This window comes from Myotis daubentonii, chromosome 18, assembly GCF_963259705.1.
Source record: "Myotis daubentonii chromosome 18, mMyoDau2.1, whole genome shotgun sequence".
Classification (NCBI taxonomy): domain Eukaryota; kingdom Metazoa; phylum Chordata; class Mammalia; order Chiroptera; family Vespertilionidae; genus Myotis; species Myotis daubentonii.
In genome coordinates this window covers 1,030,057-1,054,314 of record NC_081857.1, presented here as the reverse complement: position 1 = coordinate 1,054,314, position 24,258 = coordinate 1,030,057, and the positions used below count along the sequence as shown (strand labels likewise).

General features: G+C 49.0%; 2 protein-coding genes and 1 pseudogene across 2 annotated transcripts in view; 1 reads left to right on the top strand and 2 right to left on the bottom strand.

Moving 5' to 3' along the window:
* Positions 1-3,253: 3,253 nt before the first annotated feature.
* On the top strand, positions 3,254-5,968 carry CFAP126 (cilia and flagella associated protein 126). Its single transcript, XM_059673943.1, has 4 exons — positions 3,254-3,280; positions 4,478-4,846; positions 5,272-5,448; positions 5,768-5,968. The coding sequence occupies exons 1-4, from the start codon at positions 3,254-3,256 to the stop codon at positions 5,966-5,968; spliced, it is 774 nt and encodes a 257-aa protein (XP_059529926.1).
* Positions 5,969-6,951: 983 nt separating this feature from the next.
* Positions 6,952-24,258, bottom strand: part of SDHC (succinate dehydrogenase complex subunit C) — a 31,010-nt gene continuing 13,703 nt past the window's right edge. Inside the window, exons 4-6 of the mRNA XM_059674223.1 lie at positions 17,146-17,207; positions 11,502-11,665; positions 6,952-7,711 (exon numbers count right to left, since the gene is read on the bottom strand). Coding sequence (XP_059530206.1) covers positions 7,607-7,711; positions 11,502-11,665; positions 17,146-17,207 — 331 coding nt within the window. The 3' untranslated portion in view covers positions 6,952-7,606. The remainder of the gene's footprint in view (positions 7,712-11,501; positions 11,666-17,145; positions 17,208-24,258) is intronic.
* Positions 15,399-15,546, bottom strand: LOC132221474 (U2 spliceosomal RNA; annotated as a pseudogene).

Sequence of the window (24,258 nt, the reverse complement as noted above, 5' to 3'; positions counted from 1 at the left end):
AAATTGTGGTTTTGGCTGAAACCGGTTTGGCTCAGTGGATAGAGGGTCAGCCTGCGGACTGAAAGGTCCCAGGTTCGATTCCGGTCAAGGGCATGTACCTGGGTTGCGGGCACATCCCCAGTGGGAGATGTGCAGGAGGCAGCTGATCGATGTTTCTCTCCCATCGATGTTTCTAACTATCTCTCTCTCTCCCTTCCTCTCTGTAAAAAATCAATAAAATATATATTTTTAAAAAATACGTATTTCAGCCCTATCCGGTTTGGCTCAGTGTCGGCCTGTGGACTGAAGAGTACCAGGTTCAATTCCGGTCAAGGGCATGTACCTTGGTTGTGGGCACATCCCCAGTAAGGGGGTATGTAGGAGGCAGCTGATTGATGTTTCTAACTCTCTCTTCCTCTCCCTTTCTCTCTGTAAAAAATCAATAAAATATATATATACACACACACACACACACACATTGATCTTTCACAGAGAGGAAGGGAGAGGGATAGAGAGCTAGAAACATCAACTATAGAGAAACGTCAATCAGCTGCCTCCTGCACATGCCCCACTGGGGATGTGCCCGCAACCAAGGCACATGCCCTTGACCGGAATTGAACCTGGGACCCTTCAGTGTACAGGCTGACGCTCCATCCACTGAGCCAAACCAGTCAGGGCAATAAAGTATATTTTTAAAAAAATACATATTTCAGAGGAAGGGAGAGGGAGAAACATCAGTGAGAGAGAATCATTGATCCGCTGCCTCCTGCACGCTCCACACTAGGGATCGAGTTCACATTCCGGGCATGTGTCCTGTCCAGAATCAAACCCAGGACCTGTGCATCCACTGGCCAACGCTCTATCCATTGAGCCAAACCGGGTAGGGATATCATACCCTTTTACAATGAGCTGGTAAACAGTAAGTGGAGTGTTTGCCTAAACCTTGTAAGCTGCCCGAGCAAATGAGCTGGACCTGAGGAGGGTCATGGGAACCTCTGATGTACAGCGGATGGGTCAGAAGCACAGGTGACAACCTGGACTTGAATGACCTCTGAAGTGGGGGCGGACTTATTGGCTGAGCCCTTAACCTGTGGGCCTGAGCTCTCTCCAGGTGAATGGTGTCAGAACTGAGTTAAATGGTGGAACACCAGCTGGTGTCATGGGATGGCCTGTTGTCGGGATCACTGTGTCAATGTGAATGAGAAACCCAGGAGGACTGGGTTCCCCACACAGAACAACACTGAAACTCTCGGGTACTCTTAACCCCTTCCTGCTACTCTACCCTCACACCTAAGTTTTATTCCTAGTTAATACCTGTGGATGACAATCAGGGCCTATTATACGTCTCACATACTCTCCTTAACCTCTCCTCATTGATAGCTGTACTATGTGTACAAGGTTGCCAAGAAATCTGGAAATATAAATGAATACATATGAATAGTTTGTTGATACATTTCAGTACATTATAAATAACTAGAGGCCTGGTGCACCCAGGAGGGGGTCCCTCAGCCTGGCCTGTGCCCTCTTGCAATCTGGGAGACCTTGGGGGATTCCAACTGACAGTTTAGGCCCACTCCCCACAGGGAGCGGGCCTAAGCTGGCAGTCGGACATCCTTAGCATTGCCATGGAGACAGGAGAGGCTCCCGCCACTGCCACTGGACTCACCAGCTGTGAGCCTGGCTCAGGGCTTCTGGCTGAGAGGCACTCTTCCTGTGGGAGCGCACTGACCACCAGGGGGCAGCTCCTGCATTGAGCGTCTGCCCCTTGGTGGTCAGTGCACGTCATAGCAACCGGTCATGCTGCTGTTCAGTCGATTTGCGTATTAGCCTTTAATTATATAGGATAGTATCTATTTCCAGACGTTATGGCCATGCTGTATACTGTGGAAGCACATAGCTACCACATACTACACTGCTTCCATTATAACCACCATGTACTCTTAGCCATGCAGGTAAACGCAAGTTAACCGTCACTGCTAGGGAGAGACACTGATGTCTCTTCAGTTGCTCTGATTGCCTGCAGCTTGTCCTCGGGACTCCTCAGGAAGTGCTGTTACCCAGAATAGTTTCTTTGCCCAAGCCGGCATGGCTCAATGGTTGAGCAACGACCTATGAACCAGGAGGTCACAGTTCGATTCCCAGTCAGGGCACATGCCTGGGTTTTGGGCTTGATCCTCAGTGCGGGGTGTGCAGGAGGCAGCAGATCAATGATTCTCTCTCATCACTGATGTTTCTATCTTTCTCTCCCTCTCCCTTCCTCTCTGAAATCAATAAAAATGCTAAAAAAAAAAAAAAAAAAAGTTGTGTTTTATGGTGTATGGGGGAGATAAATAGCAATTTCCAATAGAGGGAGGCTTAGATCCTCCCAGGAAACAAAGCAGGTCAGTGTGCTGTACAGGATTGCCTGCACTAGGTTCTGTCATCGTCCTGTTCCATGTCCAGCACCAGCTCCTCACCTGCCTCAGCCAGCCCACAGCACACCTGGGGCTCCAGGGAATGAAGGAGGACAAGGAGTGAGGACCACGGCCAAGATATGCTTTTCTTTCCAGGGACAAATCTGAGTCAGCTGCTTTTAAAAATATTCTTCCTTTGTTATCGTGTCTGGGAAGATAAAGCAGTGGCCCCTACAAACAGGCCTCAGCAGTGCTGCCTACCGACTGTGCCATGGTGTTATCTGGTTCTGTACTCACTTTGCCTTTCACCCTGGGAAGCAGGGCTCTGCCATCCCCACGCGAGTCTAGTGCCCAGTGCCACCCAGCTCCTATGATCCCAGGTCTGGCTCTCAAGTCCGTGCTACCCTGCGCCACACTGCCCAAGAACACACCTCTGGGGGACCCTGGCTTGTCACTCCAGTCAAAGACCACCTGGAAGCTGATAAAAGCGGGGTCAGTTATGCTAGAAGAAAAGGGTTGCTGCCCATCTGGCGTGGCTCAGCAGTTGAGCATTGACCTAGGAACCAGGAGGTCACGGTTCGATCCCAGTGTGGGGTGTGCAGGAGGCAGCCAATCAATGATTCTCTCATCGTTGATGTTTCTATCTCTCTTCCTCTCTGAAATCAATAAAAATATTTAAAAAGAAAAAAAGGGTTGCTATTCAGCTAATTTTCGCACATTTACATACTCTTAGCTTCTAGGGGAAAAAGGTCAGGGTAGTGTCATCCGAGGAAGTGAGTAAGGAGCCCAAGGTGCCTGCCTGCTAACTGAGAGGTTGTCTCCAAGGCCAGCCTTCTGCAGTTGCCAGGCAACCAATGTAAACAGCAGGAAGTCACAGGATCATGGCCACTAACTACAGTGCCAACCAGGTAAGTTCTCTTTTTCCATCTCTTTAACGTTTTTAATTTTGCCTTCAAAATTCTACCTTTGGACTGACACCTCCCCTAGGATTCTGGTCACTGAACGGAGGGCTGGCTGAGAGGGGGTGAGGGAGAATTTCCCAGCTCCTCAGGGTAGGGAGGGCCCATGGACCAGCAAAGGGCATCTCTGGGTTACTTGTAAGGTCTAAACCAGCGGTCAGCAAATTTTCTGTAAAGGGCCAGAAACTAAATATTTTAGTTTAGTTTAGTTTGTGGGCCAAGTGGCAAAATGAGAAAGTACAATTACATAACAACAGAAAACACAAAATTCAGAGTGTAACAACTGAGTGCCATTGTTTATAACGCTAATGAAAAGAATGGGTTCTTTTGGGAGAAACATTTTGCTTGATTGGGATACAAACTTAGTGTTCCCTTTTCTCAAATCAACTGCAAATGTTCATCTATAAAAACCGTTCTCCACTCTCTCAAGCAGTCCGGGCAGGTCTGGCTCACGGTGTTTGCTGACTGCCGGTCTAGACACGCGTGGCCCAACAAAAAGATAGTGCGAATCACAAACGCAAGTTTAACTTCCTAGCAGCTACATACAAGTTTTAAAATGGTTAATTTTAATAATCTTTTAGCCCAATAAATCCAAAATATTATTTCAACATTTAGTCATCAATATTTTAGAAGTTACAGTCAAATGTTTTACGTTCCCTTTTTTGTACCAAGTCCTTCAAATCCCGCGAATTTTTTGTTTACAAGCACCTGTGTGGACGGTCACATTTCAAGTGCTCAGTAGCTGCCACGTGTGACTAGAGCAGCGGTTCTCAACCTGTGGGTCGCGACCCCTTTGGGGGTCGACCGACCCTTTCACAGGGGTCCACAGGGGTCGCTTAAGCCCATTGGAAACACATATATACTTACATATTGCTTTTGTGATTAATCACTATGCTTTCATTATGTTCAATTTGTAACAATGAAAAGACAACCTGCATATCAGATATTTACATGACGATTCATAACAGTAGCAAAATTACAGTTATGAAGTAGCCACGAAAATAATTTTATGGTTGGGGGTCACCACAACATGAGGAACTGCAGTAAAGGGTCACGGCATTAGGAAGGTTGAGAACCACTGGGCTAGAGGCTCCATTAGGCCAACACACATTTAGTCCAAACTACACCATCTTACTGCCCTCCCAGGCAGTGCAGGCCTTTGATCCTCGAATCCAGCGAACTCTGTGGCTGTCATCTCCGGGCGGGGCTTGGAGCTCAGAGGGCTTCCCCCTTTCTCTCCACAGTACGAAAAAGCATTCTCACCCAAGTATCTGCAGAACTGGTGTCTCGCCAAGCCAACGAAAGAGGTATCCACGTGTTTCTACATCGCTCACTGCCACCAGCCTTCTCCCCACATCCTCCACTCCCTCAGCCCTCACTCAAGCCCTGATACTCCCTCCACTCTCCCAGCGCTTCTCTTCCACTTTCCCCCAGAGCATTCCTTCCCACGAAGGCTACACTCAGATTATCGCCAACGACCGTGGCCATCTGCTGCCTTCAGTGCCCCGTTCCAAGGTGAGACACTCGCCTCCATTCTTACCAACAACTGGAGCACTGGGGAAGGTGCGGTCTCCTGCTGCCTGGGAAGCTAAGTCCGCTCTCATTCACACTGGAACTCGAGTGCCCCCAAGCTGCCAGCCAGCCTACCCACAGGGCAGGGTATTAGCACCAGGTCCCTGCACGATGGGTGACCCGTGTAAAACGGATGCCCACGGCGGTGATGCTTCTGCGGTGGGCACGCTGCCAAACAGCCCGAGGACAGAAGTGAAGCCAGCAGAGGTCAGGCCACGGAACAGGGTCCCTGAGTGGGGGGAGGGGCTCACTTCCAGTCGTTTCATTGCCACCCAGTCCCAAAGGAAAAGGATGGAAGCCAGATGGATACAGGGTCTTGCCAGGGTCTGCCACTGCCAGGAGTGAGAAGTCCTGCTTCTTCCTTTTAGGCAAGTCCTTGGGGTGCCTTCATGGGCACCTGGGAGATGCCTCTGAAGATACCCCCTGCTCGGGTGACCCTGACGTCCCGTACAGCTGCTGGCGCTGCCTCCCTCACCAAATGGATCCAGAAAAATCCTGACTTACTCAAGGCCTCCAATGGGCTTCGTCCAGAAATCTTGGGCAAGGTACCTACTCATCCCACCTAACCTCCAATCCCAGCGTCTCCATTTCAACCCGATGTTATGCCTCTGCTACTCCAGCAGAGGGACCTCTAACCATCTGTCTTGCGGTGTAGTCCCTCAGCACCTGGGTGCTTAAGGGCTGAGCTAAGGACATCTGCCCCCAAGCACAAGGCCATCTGACCTCACCAGGGTCAGTGCCTCAGCTCTAACTCTTCTTGTTTGGAACACGACCTTTGGCCCATGGTGTGGGGAGAGACACTTAGAGTCCTCTGAATCGGGAATGACTAGGCCTGACCAGGCTCTCTTCTGTTCCACCCGACAGCCCCAGGACCCAGCCAGTCCGAAGAAAGCCCCGAACTCTGTCCAGCAAGCACCAAGTCCAGCCATCATCCCAAGGTCCCCAGCCACAGACCTCAGTTCCCCAGATCAACCCCCAAGTGCACACCCCTCGGCGGGTCACACTCCAGGTCCCCTCAGCCCAGCCAGCACCCCCAAGTGCCCACCCGGGAGCCCATGCACGTAGGCCCAGGGTGGGTCCTACTCGAGCCGGGCCAGGAACGCAAACCTGGGACTCCGCGGGCCCCACTGAAGAAGCCTGCCTAGAGAGGAGTGAAGAGCCCGTCGGGGAAGTGACAGGAATAAAGGTGAATTTGGAAAATAATCACCACTGCTGACTCTTGTACTGATTTTGATTTTTCCCTCCTGCCTCTTATCACCAAGAACCAGAAGGGTTGGGGAAGGGGAAACATGACAAAGGCTTGGGGGACACATTTGTACAAGGACCAAGTTGGTTACACCCCAGAAATGGCCAGAAGTCGGTCAGAATCACAGCACCCACTCCCACACCCGGACTTTCCTCCTGAGCACCCCAAGGACACTCTCACTGTGCACTGCGCAGCGTGCTCGTCTAGAGATGAGGCCAGGATCTGGAGCAGCCTCTTTGGTCTAAGTTGCCTTAAGCCATGTTACTGACCAGCAGGTGGCTGGCTCTAATGGCTGCTGGCAGAACAGGTGTGCTGGGAGCCCCGGGCGCTGGCTCAGGCACTAGCTCCTACGCGGGAGGCTGCTTTGTGGGAAGGATGCATTGTCCACCAGCCGGGTGCGGCTGCCTGCCTCTGGGACTGCTTTGAAGAACTTGTTAGCCACAGCTACTCGGGCTACAATAAAGGCTCTCTTCTATGCCCACGACTTCTCATGTCTTCTCCGTCCAATACCCAGCGTCCCAGCAGGTCCCACCCCTGGCAGAGGAGCTGCGGACCCAAGCTGGCGTCATCGAGCAGGAGGGAGTGGGTCCTCCCAACACTCCTTCCTTCTCGGAGGCGCCTGCGTGGCAGGACGTCTCTGCTGCTTGTACGAGTCCCTGAAAACCTTCCCAGCTGCAAAACAGACCGTTTCTCTCCTGAGAGGTCAGATTCGGGGACGGAACTGCCTGCGGCCAGAGGGAAGGGGGGAACTGGCTCCTCCTCACTGCCAGTCTCTTGGTTTCTCTAGATTTCAAGGAAGAGCCAAAGACAAAATTAGTATTTTAATTAATTTCAGAAAAAGATGTCACATGAATGTCGATTAGAAAACATGACAATTAGAGGCTTGTTTTTCTGGAATTGCAAGGAAAAGAAATAACCCTTAACAGGTTCAGCAATACTTTTCTGGATTTTTCTCTTGTATCAAAATCTATATATCTTCTCCCCAAAGCACCTGCTTCAAAAGCCAACTCACCCTCTGTCTCTCCCTCTGGCCAGTACAGGCTAACCCCCCACCATGTGGGCGCTAAGGACCCTGGGTCTGACCAGTGAACAGAACTATTCTTTAAGCCACAACCCACAGGCAGTGGCACCCAGAGCCCCACTCCCGGTCGGCATGGGAGAGGCCACAGAGCTGGCTTTGTTTCCACCGTCTCAGGAAGAGGAGCCAAGAGCTGACCCTCAGCACAAATCAAGGCCCAATATGGAGAGAATAAGGGCTCCTAGGCCCCGAGCAGGCTGCAAGCGGGGGCAGGAAGAGGGAGCTGCTGCAACACCCCATCTTTAGAAACAAGGGGGCCCTGGGACCCTTCTCACAGCTGAGCTCCAGGGACAGTGCAAGCACACAGGTCTGAACAGGCGAGAGCTGAGGAAATCAGGGAACTAATCATCTGGGGGAGGAGGAGCTGGGGCGGAGCTCTTCACATGGCGGCCAGCCCCACCGAGGACAGCACGCTGAGGAGCAGGACAGCCACCCCGGACTGGTACAGCTGCGGGACCTTCAGGCCTTTTCCCAGGTCCCACATCTGCAGAAAAAGGAAAAAGAAAGCATTTCAGCAATCAGGACCCTGGTCCCCCCTTCTCAGAGGGAAACTGCACCTGGCGGGCAGCAGCCTCCAGCTGGCTTCCAGGGAAAGCCCTGCCCTCTCCACACCGCCGCCACGGGTGCCCACCCATGCAGCCCAGCCCAGCAAAGGCACCCGCGCCCTGTGGGCAAAAGTTTCCAGACGGAATCAACAAAGCTTTCCCGTGAGGACAGGACAAAAGCAACGTTCCCCAAAGTGCGTTCTTACAAAAACTCTCCTCAGAATGGTGAAAGGGTTACGGGACGGACACACACACACACACACACACACACACACACACACACACCCCGACTCTCCTCAGAATGCTCAAAGGGCTGGGGCGAGGGGTGTGGTCAGATAAACTTGGTAAACATTTAACTGCAAGACTTCCCAACAATTCATGGATGTGCACTGTGAGTCTCCCAAAGGGGATTTCACAGGCACGATCTCCCAGATACAGTCACACAGAGCCCTCTGGAGAAGGGCTATCGGCCCTGAGGCCTAACTAGCATCTAGAAAAGACACTTTGGAATCTAGAACACTATTTCTCAATTTTGTCTTGACTGTTACCCCCCACTAAGACAAAATATTTATATGTATTTTAAATATCTGTACTGGTTTTTAGAGAGAAAGGGAGAGGGAGGGACAGAAACAGCAATGAGAGTGTAAGATCCACATTGACCAGCTGGCTCCTGCCCATCACTACCGAGGACTGAACCTGAAACCTGAGCGTGTGGCCTGACCCGGAATCAAACTGGCAACCTTCTGGTGCCTGGGACAATGCCCAACCCACTGAGCGACACTGGCCAGGGCAAGAAATGTATTTTTAATTAGTACCCACTTATGTTAAAGGAGAAGCCAGACTCCCAGACACACCCTCTCAGCCAACCACCTGGAACTCGCTGGTCAGCACCAGGAAGGCCACCTGGCACCTGGGCCTCTCCATCCCCCACAGAAGAGAGACAATCTGCAGGATAAAACCTCCTCCTCTCCCCAGGGAAGGCCTGCCCCGACCCAAAAACAACCCTTTCTTTTCTTTTGTCAACACCTCCCTTGCCGGACTGTTCTTCCTATAAAAACCTTGCCCTTGACACAACCCCTGGAGACTCCTCCCAGCTGCTGGAGGGGATGCTGCCCGCTCAGGAAGGCCTTAATAGAGCCAACCAGGTCTCTGAATGTACTCAACTGAATTTTATTAACATTTGCACAGAAGAAGCTCATGAAATAAAAACAACACTTATAATCACCACGTGCTGCCTTCTATGTGCAATAATCCACCTAACTTTCCTTTCTTGTTGGTAGCAGCCCACTCATTGGTTTTCTACCCTTTGGGTCAAAACCACAATTTAAAACACTGACTCAGACTCTCTCGTGCCCCAGGGAATGGACACACTGTGCTCGGAGCTGCTGAAGGATGGATCCCTTATGGTGAAAGGAAGGTCTTCAGATTCCACACTTTCCCACATGACTGCCCCCCACACCCCCGCCCACACTCTGAATGTACAAGTAAAAGTGACTAAATTAGCAGCACTTCCGAGAAAATCAAAAGGATGCCCCCCGTCAGCCCCAAACAGCTTCTCCCAGGTCAGATTCATCAGGCCGGTCTCAGTGTGAGCCCTGCTGGGCGGGCGGGAAGGTGCTCTCTGGAGCACCAGGCATCAGCTCGGGGCAAGAGTCCCGGCTGCGCAGAACAGACGCCGGCCCACACTCAGAGCCGCACTTGCTAAGAGAAACGTGACGGCAGATGTACGGGCGAAGGAAAGCCGCACACTCTGGCTCGGTGGCTCGGCGGCGTCCTGCCACCAAGAAAAGGTCGCGGGTTCAATGTTTCTCTCTCACATCAATGTTTCTCGTTCCTTCTTTCTCCTCCCTCCCTCCCTCCAAAAGAAAACCAGAATCAGCCAGGATTTAAAAACAAAAACAAAAACCCACACCTTAGTTCTGAGATTCTCTAACCACCCCCCCCCCCCCCCCCAGACTGAGAGGAAAGCCCACAGATGCAAGGCCCGCCTGGCGGCCGTGCCCGAGGAAGCTGGGCAGTGCTCCTGAGGACCCTGCTCTGGGGAAGTCCAGGGAGGCGCAGCCATCACTGATGATACTGAGCGCTGTCCCAGAACAGCTGCCAGACGCACTGCCGTTTACAGTCATTTGTCTCCCACTTTTCTATTCTTTTAAACTGTCTATTGGGCACGACTGAAACACACGGAGTGCTTGTCTCTAGGCTCTGACATGGAAGCTATAAAAGGTCAATTCAGGCGAAAGCATCCATGTGACAGATGGCGCCGGCTGGGAAGTAATGGGAAACCAGACTGGACTGCATCTGTCTTCCTGGGAAAGGAAGCCAGACTAGGGGAGGGGAGACACAGAATTTGAAATCTCAAAGGTGCTGGAGGGAGTGATCTTCTTAAAGAAGACACATGAGTCTAAACTGACCCCAAGGTTCTCAGGCCATCAAAACATTCCTAAACCCAATATTGAAATCTGGGACCCACCCTAGCCGGTTGGGCTCAGTGGACAGCGCGTCGGCCTGCAGACCACAGGGTCCCAGGTGTGATTCCGGTCAAGAGCACGTATCTTGGTGGCAGGTTCCTTCCAACCTGAGTCCCCCCGCCCTTCCCCACCCTCCCATGCAAGAGGCAACCAATCGATGTGCTTCTCTCACATCGATGTTTCTGTCTTTTCCTCTCTCTTCTACTCTCCCTAAAAATCAGTGGAAAAATATCCTTGGGTGAGAATTAACCAAAAAATAAATAAAATTTAAAAAACCCTGGCATCCTAGGCACCCAGTTTCTGTTAACAATGGCCTTGTTTTCTCCAGTAGTTAAAAATAAACAAAGACCAAAAACAGGTAATAAAATTCAATGTCAAGATAGCAAAAGTCAGCCCTGGCCATTTTGGCTCAGTGGATAGAGCGTCGGCCCGTGGACTGAAGGTCCCAGATTTGATTCTGGTCAAGGGCACGTACTTCAGTTGCAGGCTCAATCCCTGGCCGTGGTTAGGGTCGAGTGCAGGAGGCAACCAATCGGTGTCTCCCTCACATCAATGTATCTCTGTCTTTCCACCTCCCTTCCACTGTCTCTAAGAATCAATAGAAAATATCCTCGGGTGAGGATGAACAACAACAAAAAGATACAAAAGTCAGTGTATTTTGACACCAGCCACACCTCACTCTGGGCTGACAGGAATGTCAGACTGAAAGCAGCAACCGCGTTCCTCTGGCTCACAATGGAATCCCCAGGCCTGCAACAGTGCCTGAGCCAGGAGGCACCACGCCTTTGTCTAGAGCAGCGGTTCTCAACGTGTGGGTCGCGACCCCTTTGGCAGTCGATCGACCCTTTCACAGGGGTCGCCTAAGACCATCCTGCATATCAGATATTTACATGACAATTCATAACAGTAGCAACATTACAGTTATGAAGTAGCAACGAAAATAATTTTATGGTTGGGTCACAACATGAGGAACTGTATTTAAAGGGCCAGAAGGTTGAGAACCACTGGTCTAGGAAATATGTCTTCCAAGCCAGATGGATGGCCTGGCTTCAGGGGTCTCTTGTAGTAACAACCCTCTGAAAACTGTCAGGCCCAGCACTGCTCAGCTCTGTCCCCAGCAGAGCTGCCCAGGAACCCCCTGAGCAAAGGCCCAGCACAAGTAACTCTCAGAACAGCACTGAACCCAGACAACGAAGGAGAGAGCCTTCCCAGCCTCTCCACTCCCTTCATCCCGGAAACGCCCGAATCTCAATGAACTTACCAAGTGTCGGATCCCGTTCCAGGTGTGATACATGAGAGGGAAGGCGAGAGCAAACTTGGCTGAATGGATCAGCACCGGCCCCAGACTCAAGGACTTCACCAGTTCCAGATGAGACTCAAAGTTCCCAGGGAGCAACAGGGCCGACAAGCCAAAAAGAGAGACCCCTGAGGAGACAACCACGAAAGCCCATCACAGCCGCCCACCAGCCACCACCAAGGTAACGTCTGAGCTGGCTCTGCAGCTCCCAACATGCTGGAGCACCTGCGTCCAGAGCACAGTTCACTCACAGCTCCATGCCCCCGCACACCTGCTGCTTGGCACCGTGTCTGCTTTTCCTAATCACTCCTTTTATTGCTATCTGTTCGTCATGCTAATTTACCCTTTCCAGTCTCCCTCAGTTCTCACCTGCCGTTCTCAATGAATTTACCTAGTCTCATCCAGATTCCCACACCATCTTCACTATGAAAAACCGTGAGTATATCAATCCCCACAGAAACTAAGCAATGGAAGGGTGTTACTAGCCACCTCTTTCTATCTTTTAAAGAATTGTTTGTAAAGTTCTTTTTCAATAAATTCTATTTTAAAGTCAAACTAGTGTCACCATCCTTTTCAAGTTAAACATGCTTTCTGGAATTCTACATGGACCACCCAGTCTCTACAGTCTGAACAAATACCTCCTGTCTCGGCCAGCTGCTCTGCTACCCCCACGGCCACAGGACCAAGTCCCAGCGTGCGGACCAAGGCCACTCCGCGCTTTCTCCCCCACAGGCTCTGCTCTCCAGCAGCAGCCCTAGTCATCACTCCAGCGACTGGCGCTGTGGCTAAGGTCACTTCTCTACTGGAATGCCCTCCTCGACCTCCTTGTCATGACCTTTCAACTCATCCTTCCCTCGAGCTCCCCCACTCCTTCAGCTGGCCTCTCCCCTGGGGTCTCCTCTCTATTAAAGTTATCACAGTGCATAGTAACACTCGTCTTACTCCTTAGACTCCTCCACCCTTGAGGGGAGAGGCTATTAATAGCATTCCCCAATTTCTAATGTGTAACCGGAGATTAATTAGAAGGTAGGAGGAATGAACAGTTCTTTCTGAAAGGACACTGCATGCAAACATCCATTTATTTACTCATTTAGTAAATAAAGATTTCCTAAGTGCCAGAGCGTATGAGTGTAAATAAGATAGACGCACTCCCCACTCTACAGTCTAATAAGAGACAAATTTATAAGAATTAAGCAAACAAAATAATTACAAATCCTATATAATAAAAGACTAGATGGTGCTGCATGACATCATCATAAGATGGCCACCCTCACGTTGTCACAAGATGGTGGCAGGGAAAGGCAGTTGGGGGCGAACAGGCCAACAGGGGAGGGCAGCTGGGGGCGATCGGGATGGTAGGGGAGCAGTTAGGCGTCAATCAGGCTGGCAGGGGAGAGTAGTTAGGGGGGGATCGGGCTGGCAGGCAGAAGCAATTAGGGGCAATCAGGCAGGCGAGCAGTTAGGAGCCAGCAGTCCCAGATTGTGAGAGGGATGTCCAACTGCCGGTTCAGGCCTGATTCTACTGGGATCGGGCCTAAACCGGCAGTTGGACATCCCCCAAGGGGTCCCAGATTGGAGAGGGTGCAGGTCGGACTGAGGGACACTCTCTCCCCCGCCCCCATGCACAAATTTCGTGCACTGGGCCTCTAGTTATATAATAAAAACTATGAAAGAAACAACCAGTATGATAAGAACTATGAAGGACAGTGCTGTGAAACTAAAAATTAGCAATAGATCTAGAAATAGAAGCTACTGCAGATATGGCAGTAAGCAAAGCACATGGAGATGACACTTTTGTGAGGAAACTAACCACGCATGGCACAGGCTGGGAATGAAACCCGCAGGGGCTGTGCCCGGGGCCTGAGGGCCTGTGAGGAGGGAGCAGAGAGCAAGGGGGGCTCAGGCAGAGGCGTCAGGGGGGCAGATTAGGCGGGGCATTTAGGCAGCAGTGGAGGCCTGAATTTCAATCTAAGAGGAAAGGCAAATAATAGTAATAGAACAGTAAAAATAGAAGAGCCTAAGCCTGACATGATTCAAAAACATTTTTTAGAAAATTTTTTCTTGCTGATGTGTGAAAAATAAATTGGAGGCGAGCCACAACATGCAAATATCACGTTGCTGGGACTGATTCATTTCAGGCCAAATAAGCCTCGCCTCGCTGCCATCTGGCCAATGCACATCGCTCTCCGAGAGGCTGTTGCTATTAAATTGATCGTGTTTCTCATCCCTGTTCCTGTAAGTCAACATCCAGAGTCTAGTTTCTTGAAATCCCATCAAATCTGGGAGAGGCATTATTATTATTATTTTTTTTATTGCTTAAAGTATTACAAAGAGTATTACATATGTCTCCTTTTTTTCCCCCAGCCCTTGACAATCCCCTGGCCTCCCCTACCTAGCCCCAGTGTCTTATGTCCATTGGTTATGCTTATATGCATGCATACAAGTCCTTCGGTTGATCTCTTACCCTCCCCCTCCTGCCCCCCCCACCCTCCCCGGCCTTCCTGCTGTAGTTTGACAGTCTGTTCGAGGCAGCTCTGCCTCTGTATCTATTATTGTTCAAAAGTTTATAATGGTCTCTATTATCCATGAATGAGTGAGATCATGTGGTATTTTTCCTTCATTGACTGGCTTATTTCACTTAGCATAATGCTCTCCAGTTCCATCCATGCCGTTGCAAATGGTTAAGAGTTCCTTCTTTTTTACAGCAGCATAATATTCCATCATGTAGATGTACCAGTTTTTTAATCCATTCATCTACAGATGGGCATTTAGGCTGTTTCCAGATCTTAGCTATGGTGAATTGTGCTGCTATGAAGGGTGCATATATCCTTTCTGATTGGTGTTTCTGGTTTCTTGGGATATATTCCTAGAAGTGGGATCACTGGGTCAAATGGGAGTTCCATTTTTAGTTTTTTGAGGAAACTCCATACTGTTCTCCACAGTGGCTGCACCAGTCTGCATTCCCCCCAGCAGTGCACAAGTATTCCTTTTTCACCACATCCTCTCCAGCACTTGTCGTTTGTGGATTTGTTGATGATAGCCATTCTGACAGGTGTGAGATGGTACCTCATTGTTGTTTTGATTTGCATCTCTCGGATGATTAGCGACTTTGAGCATGATTTCATATGTCTCTTGGCTTTCTGAATGTCCTCTTTTAAAAGGTGCCTATTTAGGTCCTTTGCCCATTTTTTGATTGGATTGTTTATCTTCCTTTTGTTGAGTTGTATGAGTTCCCTATAAATGTTGGAGGTTAAACCCGTATCAGTGATAGCATTGGCAAATATGTTCTCCCATGTAGTGGGCTTTCTTGTTGTTTTGTTGATGGTTTCTTTTGCTGTGCAGAAACTTTTTATTTTGATGTAGTCCCATTTATTTATTTTCTCTTTAGTTTCCAATGCCTTAGGATCTGTATCGGTGAAGAAATTGCTCCGGCATATGTCTGAGATTTTGTTGCCTTTGGATTCTTCTAGTATTTTTATGGTTTCTCGTCGTATATTTAAGTCCTTTATCCACTTTGAGTTTATTTTTGTGTATAGTGTAAGTTGGTGGTCTAGTTTCATTTTCTTGCATATATCTGTCCAATTTTCCCAACACCATTTATTGAAGAGACTATCTTGACTCCATTGTATGTTCTTGCCTCCTTTGTCAAATATTAATTGAGCGTATTGGTTGGGGCTGATTTCTGGGCTCTCCATTCTATTCCATTGACCTATGTCTGTTCTTGTGCCAATACGAGGCAGTTTTGAGAACAGTGGCTTTGTAATACAGCTTGATATCTGGTATTGAGATCCCACCTACTTTGTTCTTTCTCAGGATCGCTGCAGCTATTCGGGGTCTTTTTTTATTCCAGATGAATTTTTGGAGAGTTAGTTCTAGATCTGTGAAATATGCCATTGGTATTTTAATGGGAAGTGCATTGAATTTATAGATTGCTTTGGGTAGTACGGACATTTTAAACTGATAAGAACAGATACTACACTTGATCTTAGCCAAAAGGCCGAGAAGCGATGAGTATGGACATTTTAATGATGTTGATTCTACCAATCCAAGAACATGGTATGTTCTTCCATCTGTTTATGTCTTCCTCCATCTCTTTTTTCAACGTCCTGTAGTTTTCTGAGTAGAGGTCTTTTACCTCTTTAGTTAAGTTTATTCCTAGGTATCTTAATTTTTTTTGGTGCGATGGTAAATGGGATTGCTTTTTTAGTTTCTCTTTCTGTAAGTTCACTATTGGTGTATAGAAATGCCATAGATTTCTTGGCGTTAATTTTGTATCCTGCTACATTGCCAAATTCATTTATTAAGTCTAGTAGTTTTTTGATCTTCTGCCACTGTCTCAGCTGCAGCTCCCTCAATGCAGGACTCCTACACTGAAGCCACCAGCCTTGCTGATGACCACAACCACTTCAGTAAAATAGTCCTCAGAAGCCTAGGAGCCCTGGCCTGTTTGGCTCAGTGGAGAGAGCGTCAGCCTGCAGAGTGAAGGGTCCCGGGTTCAATTCCAGTGAAGGGCACATACCTCGGTTGCAGGGTCCTCCCTGTGCAGGAGGCAACCAATTGATGTGTCTCTCTCACATCAACATTTCTCTCTGTCTTTCCCTCTCTCTTCCACTCACTAAAAATCAATGGAAAAACATCCTCGGTGAGGATTAAAAATAAATAAATACAAAAGAAGCCTAGGAAGAACCCTGAGCATATTATGAAAAACAAAAATATTATGAGCATATCTCCAGCAGAGAACGTTTAAAACACAGCCGGTCCTCTTACAAACTATCTCCCTCCTGTGGAAAGATGCACCCAATCCCAGAACCTGTAACAAACCTCACTACCAGAAAAGGATGAGCTAAAACCAGTGTACAATCACCCGGAGTTATAATCACATCACACAAAGAGGCAGACATTGTGGTCGGTGACTGAGACAGTGAGACTGGAGAGTGAGTCAGTCCTTGGGCCTGATCAATTCTGGGTGACAAGGAATGGGGCTAAAACTGATTCTCCGTAAGAATAAGGCTGATGATGCCAAGGCCGGTTTGGCTCAGTGGATAGAGCGTCGCCCTGTGGACTGGAGGGTCCCGGGTTCGATTCCGGTCAGGGGCATGTACCTGGGTTGCGGGCACATCCCCGGTGGGAGATGTGCAGGAGGCGGCTGATCGATGTTTCTCTCTCATCGATGTTTCTAGCTCTCTGTCTCTCTCCCTTCCTCTCTGTAGAAAATCAATAAAAAAATATATTTAAAAAAAAAATAGAATAAGGCTGATGGCTGACCTCAGATTATGTTGGGTCAACTTTCAGTCAGCCAGCCCGTCTCTATTACATTTCTATCTCTGCACTGTGATTTCAGTAAATATACCAGCAGGATGTGCTAAGGATGATTTTAAAATCCCTAAGCAAAGACCCTGAGCATAATGGAAACTCATAATTAATTGTTAAAGCAATGAATGAACAATAAGCTTAAAATAGACTCATCGTTTTCTCTAAATCAAGTTGCTGAGTTGCAAGGAAGGCAGTGCCTGGAGCTAAAGAAACAGCAAAGTTATTCACAGAAGTGTGTGTGCGAGCGTGTCTATGTGTGTGTGGTGTGTGCGTGCACAAAAACAGATATACGTACCTGCACTCAAGGCAACACCAGTGCCGCGGTGGATAATGGACATCGCCATGGGAAGAGACCAACTGCAAAGAAACATAAAAGCAACTGAAACAAGGAAAAGATGAGCGCTAGCCTGGCCAGTGTGGCTCAGTGGTTGAGTGTTGACCCAAGAACCAGGAGGTCACAGTTCAATTATCAGTCAAGACACGTCCCCCAGTTGTAGGTTCATAGGCTCGATTTCCGGTAGGGATCGTGCAGGAGGCAGCCCATCAGTGATTCTCTCTCTCCCTCTTACTCCCTCTCTCTGAAACCAATAAAAAACGTACTTGAGCCCTGGCCGGTGTGCCTCAGTGGATAGAGCGTCGGCCTGCGGACTGAAAAGTCCCAGGTTCGATTCCGGTCAGGGGCATGTACCTGGGTTGCGAGCATATCCCCAGTAGGAGGTGTGCAGGAGGCAGCTGATCGATGTTTCTCTCTCATCGATGTTTCTAATTTTTTTTTAATAGTTTTTTTAAAATACATTTTATTGATTTTTTACAGAGAGGAAGGGAGAGAGATAGAGAGCCAGAAATATCAATGAGAGAGAAACATCGATCAGCTGTCTCCTGCACATCTCCCACTGGGGATGTGCCCGCAACCCAGGTACATGCCGCTGGCTGGAATAGAACCCGGGACCCTTCAATCCACAGGTTGACTCTCTATCCACTGAGCCAAACCGGTCAGGGTGATGTTTCTAATTCTCTATCTCTCTCCATTCCTCTCTGTAACAAAACAAAAAAAAACAAACAAACAAAAAATTTAAGCCGAAACCGATTTGGCTCAGTGAATAGAGCGTCGGCCTGCGGACTGAAGGGTCCCGGGTTCGGTTCCGGTCAAGGGCATGTACCTGGGTTGCGGGCACATCCCCAGTGGGAGGTGTGCAGGAGGCAGCTGATTGATGTTTCTCTCTCATCGATGTTTCTAACTCTATCCCTCTCCCTTTCTCTCTGTAAAAAATCAATAAAATATATTAAAAAAAAAAAAAAGATGAGCCCTAGGCAGTTTTCTCAGTGGTTAGAGCATCAGCCCATGGACTGAAGGGTAGTGGGTTAGATTCTGGTCAAGTGTACGTACCTTGGTTGCAAGCTCTATCCCGGCCCCGGTCGGGGTGCATGTCGCAGGCAACCATTGATATGTCTCACATCGATGTTTCTCTCTCTCTCTGTCTCTACCCCTCCCTTCTACTCTCTATAAAAAAAAAGCCAATAGGATATCCTCTGGGGAGGATTAACAAAAAAAAAAAAAAGGAGAAGATGACACCACACTAGAGTCCACTCTTACCAAGAGAATAGAAACCACTGTGGAAACAGGCAGTATTCAAACAGAAACAACCAGCTTTCACATTCCTGTGTGTCCACCTTCTCGTTTTTAAATAAGAGCACTGATCTCTTTAAGCAGCAGCCTTCCCTCTGACCAGACTGTACCACTGACGGAGCTGAAGAGGCATGAATGGCAACGCAAGCACCTCCTTTCATGAAGAGAAGCAACATGGTCAAAGACACCAATAAACCTGCAGTTAGGAAACAGTCACTAGAATACAACCCCGGGGCCTTCCGTTTCTCCAGGCATAAAACTGAAGTAGAAGACAACCTAAAGTGAGATTTATTTATCCACTGTTTCATATAATATACAACCATCCTTGAACTCCTGTTTTTTTAAATTTTATTTTCAATTACAGTTGACATACAACGTTATGTTTTCATTAATGCTTAGTGAGAGAGGGAGAAAGAAACAGAAATTGGCTGCCTCCTGCACGCAACCTGGGCATGTGCCCTGACCGGGAATCGAACCGGTGACCTCTTGGTGCATGGGAAGATACCCAACTGAGCCACACCTGCCGGGCTAAAATTTTTTTCTAACATCCTTTTGAAGAACTCATTTCCTGTTGTGGACGAAAGGGGCCAGATGCTGACCCGACAAGCTCAGGGGAGGCCTGCGTGGCGGTCTTGCAAACTCAGAGACCTAAACTAACCACAAAGGATGGTCTGAAATTAAACTTTAACTAAAAGCAGTTATGGTGGGCAGTTACGTCCTAGGCCAGTATCTTCACTGACAAGGTCAACCTTTACCTTAACTGAGCCTGTCTGTCTTTTTGCATCTATGATAACATCCCTTGAAATGCCTGGGTAACTTGTGACTTCCCTGTATCTGGAGCCCCTGGGGCACAACCAAATGTGCTGGGCCCAGGACAGATACCACAGATTCCTTCATCATCATGTTAATTGTTCCTGTACCCACCTAAGTATGTGTCCATCATTTCACTTTTTATCCAATCCCAGGGGTTTCCCCCCGCTTTGCTTTGTCCCTCCTCCTTAATCTATCATCAATGAATTTCATGTAACCCACCTACATCCCTCCTTTGATTGCAAATGTAGAAATACAGATGTAACCCTGCCATTCTCCGGAGCACTATCTTAATTCATTGAGGTTCTGCTTCCCGGAATATGTCAACAGTTTGGCTCAAATAAACTCACAAAAATTCTTTACAGGTTTCAATGGTTTTTTTACGTTAACACTCTTGATAGCTTAATCCCTATATATACTTTTGCTTTGATAAACTGACTCAATATATTGAACTAAAGAGTGCTTCAGAAACTGCTAACTCAACCATTTACTTCAATGCCTCCTCCAAAAAAACTCCAGAACTTAGAAATAGGAACTATGATTCCAGACATCTTGGGCGTCTTTCCCAGACATGTCACCTTGGAGACAACCCCCTGTTCACTGCTATTTCTTTTTTCCACAAGTGTGTCTAGAATTTCAAAACAGGACAAACGGACAAGACTCACCTCACCAGCCCACTACATTTGTTGTATGACCCATGAAGAAAGGCCAGGGCTGCCGAAACTGGTTTGGCTCAGTGGGTAGAGCGTCAGCTTGCGGACTGAAAGGTCCCAGGTTCGATTCCGGTCAAGGGCATGTACCTGGGTTGCGGGCACATCCCCAGTAGGAGATGTGCAGGAGGCAGCTGATCGATGTTTCTCTCTTATTGATGTTTCTGGCTCTCTATCTCTCTCCCTTCCTCTCTGTAAAAAATCAATAAAATATATTTTTTTAAAAAAGGCCAGGGCTTTAAATATAGATTCAGAATAATTTGAAGAGTTCTTTATCATTATAATCCTCCCCCAAATCTTTTATGTCTTAAAAAAAAGTTTCACCATAAAGTAGTAAGGATTGAGATCACTTATCAGTATCCTTCTGTTTTAATATTGGACATTCGTCCAATTTCTGCAATCAGAACTATTTCTGGAATCCGGCTTGGGAAAGTCTGAAGGGCTGTGGTATGTGTGGAGGTGGCTGAAGAATTGCCAGGCTCCCTGGCAAGAACACAAGGAAAGAGGGCAGCAGTGCTCAGGGCGCTGTACTGGGTTAGCCAGAAAGGAGATATTCGGGAAGACACTGGCATTACAGCTATCAGTGCTACTTCTGAGGACACGGATAACAGACACACATGTATGTGCATGCTGTGTGTGCACACACGTGCCCTAGCTCTATCTACTGACAGGATCTAGAAGCAAGGACAGCTGGTAGCAATGAGCACATCTAGCACCAGGTCATGATTTCACAGGACCACCCTGAAGAACGCCCACTGGCCAAGTCTGGAACAACCTGAACATCAAAAGAGATGAGCGCAACAGTGTAACCCTATGGGCATCTACCTACCTCTACCTCTTCTCTCTGCTCTGGTTCTTGAAACAGAGCACCTAAAACCTTACCATCTTCCGAGGAGCAGGGCGCCAGGAGCATCTTTTGTCCTAACATTTGGTTTTGACCCTGGCTCCTGACCCACAGTCCCTAAATCCATTGGAATTTCCTGTGTGGTAAGAGCATCCTTTGTTCTAATGAAGTGACTCTGGATGTGGGCTGGTCACCAGAAAGACCAAACCATGATTAGAAGCTTGGAACTTTCAGCCCTACCCCACCTTCTTCCAGGAAGGGGGAGGGGCTTGAGGTTGCATTACTAAATGATCATGCCCATATGATGAAGCCTCCATGGAGAAGGTTTTTTTTTTTTTTTTTTTTTTTTTTTTTTGCTGTTGTAGTTAATCCTCACCCAAGGATATATTTCCATTGACTCTTAGAGAGAATGGAAGGGAGGAAGAGAGAGAAAGGAACATCGATGTGAGAGAGACACACACATCAATTGGTTGCCTCCCGCAAGTGCCCCAACCTGGGGCTGGGGACTGAGCCTGCAACTGAGATACATGCCTTTGACCAAAATTGAACCTGGGACCCTTAGGTCTGCAGGCCAACCCTCTACCCACTGAGCCAAACCAGCTAGGGCTGGAGAGTTTTTAGGCTTAAATATATCTTCAGGTCAGGAACTATATACACACAGGAACCGATATCATTTGTAATCCTATCTAATAAAAGAGAAACATGGTAATTAGCGTACGTCCGCTACCCTTCCCATTGGCTAATCAGGGCGATATGCAAATTAACTGCCAGCCAAGATGGCGGCCAGAAGCCAGGCAGCTTAAAGTGAACATGAGGCTTGCTTGCTTCAGTGACGGAGGACTCCAACGTTCCCCGCCTGCCGCTGCCGGCCTCTGAGCTGCAACTCTAAGCAACTATGTTACAAATATAGAAGCTAAACAAAACCCCAGAAACCTGCTTTAGTCTCCTGGCTTCAGCCAGCAGGATCGCAGCATTGTTTCAAATACAGAAGGTAAACAAAGGCCAGAAACCTGCTTTCAGCAGCGGAGGCCTAAGAGCTGGAGCCAAGCCTCAGAGCTAAAGGTGGCCCAGAATAATAATAAAAAAAAAAGATAAAAAGGAGCAGTTGGGAGCTTCAGTCACCCGCCAGCCTGAAAACAGCCCTCAGCCCCTCACCCAGACTGGCCAGGCACCCCAGTGGAGACTCCCACTCTGAAGGGTGTGTGACCAGCTGCAAACAGCCATCATCCCCTCATCCAGGCTGGCCAGGCACCCCAGTGGGGACCCCCACCCTCATCCAAACCAGCCGTCCCCGACCCGTGCACCAGGCCTCTATCCTATATAGTAAAAGGGTAATATGCCTCCCAGCACCGGGATCAGCAGAGCCATGAGGCCTCCCGGCACCGGGATCAGTGTGACAGGGGGCAGCGCCCAAACCCCCTGATCGCCCTGTGGCTCTGTGTGTGACAGGGGGCGGGGCCACAACCTCCCTATCAGCCCTGCTCTGTTCGTGACAGGGGAAGGCGCCCCAACCCCCTGATCAGCCCTGCTCTGTGCCTGATAGGGGGGAGCTCCCCAACCCCCTGATTGCCCTACGGCTCTGTGTGTGACAGGCTACGGTGCCCCAACCCCCGATCGGCCCTGCTCTGTGTGTGACAGGGTGCGGCGCCCCAAGCCACCCCCCCACGGACCCTGCTCTGTGTGTGATGGGGTAGAACCATAACTTCCCCATTGGCCCTGCCCTGAGTGTGACAGTGGCGGCGCTCCAACCCCCTGATCGGCCCTGCTGTGTGGGTGATAGAGGGAGATGCCCCAACCGCTCCCCACGGGCCCTGCTCTGTGTGTGACGGGGTAGAGCCATAACCTCCCAATCGGCCCTGCCCTGAGTGTGACAGGGTGCGGCACCCCAACCCCCTGATCCGCCCTGCTGTGTGTATGACAGGGGGCGGTGTCCCAACTCCCCTACTGGCCCTACTCTGTGAGTGACAGGGGGGAGCTCCTAAACGCCCTGATCGGCCCTGCTCTGTGCGTGACAGGGGGGAGCTCCCCAACCCCCTGATGGGCCCTGCTCTGCGCGTGACAGGGGGGAGCTCCCCAACCCCCTGATCGACCCTGCTCTGTGCGTGACAGGGTACGGAGCTCCAACCCCCCCTTATTGGCCCTGCTCTGTGAGTGACAGGGGGCAGCGCCCCAACCCCCTGATTGGCCCTGCTCTGTGCGTGACACGGGGTGGCGCCGCAACCTGCCCATCGACCCTGCCTTGAGTGTGACGGGGGCGGTGCCCCACCCCCCAATCGGCCCTGCTCTGAGCCTGACCAGGGGCTGCACCTAGAGATTGGGTCTGCCCTCTGCCACCCGGGAGCAGCCCTAAGCCAGCAGGTCGTTATCTCCCGAGGGGTCCCAGACTGCAAGAGGGCACAGGCCGGGCTGAGGAACCCCCCTCCCCCCCGAGTGCACATATTTTTGTGCACTGGGCCTCTAGTATCCTTTATAATAAATGAGTTCATGTAAGTAGACGTTTCCAAGTTCTGTGAGCCCAAATGACTGAACCCAAGGCAGGGATCCGGGGAAGCCGACTGATCCTGGCCAGTAGAATACAGGTTTCAACCTATGTGAAGTGGGGCAGTCATGTGGGACTGAGCCCTAACCTGTGGGGCCTTCGCTAACTTCAGACAGTTAGTGTCATACTGTCAGGTAGGTAGTGTTCAGATCACAGGTGGTCCTATTGGTGCCCAGAATTGGAAAACTGGTTGGTGTGGGGGAAAACCCTAAACATTGGTAATATTGAGAAGAAACTGTGGTGTTTTCTTTTAGTTGGTTTCACAAAAGTGGAGGAGCTATGAATGAGTTTTTCCTTTTATAAATCCTGAGTCTGTACCAATGAAGAAAGCAAGCCTCACCCTAGTAATAAATGAATCGAGAAGGTATGATGGAATTAGAAAAACCACTGCTTGGCAACCATCATAGTAATAACGATTCAGGTGGGTAAAAGTCTGGTGAGAAATAGAGTATTTATAGCCTCAGGGTATCTCCCCACAAACTCAGTATTAATAACACAAACCTAGCAGACACCTCTTAATCTATGATGCAAGTCTGCATCAGCAGTAATGGGCTAAACCACCAGGTGCCTACCCAGAAACATAGACTAAGAGCACATCCTCTCTCAGAGGTAGTCCTGCCCATAATGTGTAAATCACAAGAATGCGTCAGACAAACCTAAAATAAGCAACATTCTAAAAATGTCAAGGTCATAAAAGATAAGGAAAACTAAAAACTGTTCCATCATGAAGGAGGTTAAAAAGACCACTGAGCAATACACAGCCTGGTGGGGTCGTGGACCTACATATAGGACATTACGGGGACAACCAGCAAAATACGTGTGGAACCTGATGATCGGATGCTGACTGGATCAATGTTAACTTTCTTTTTTTTAAATGA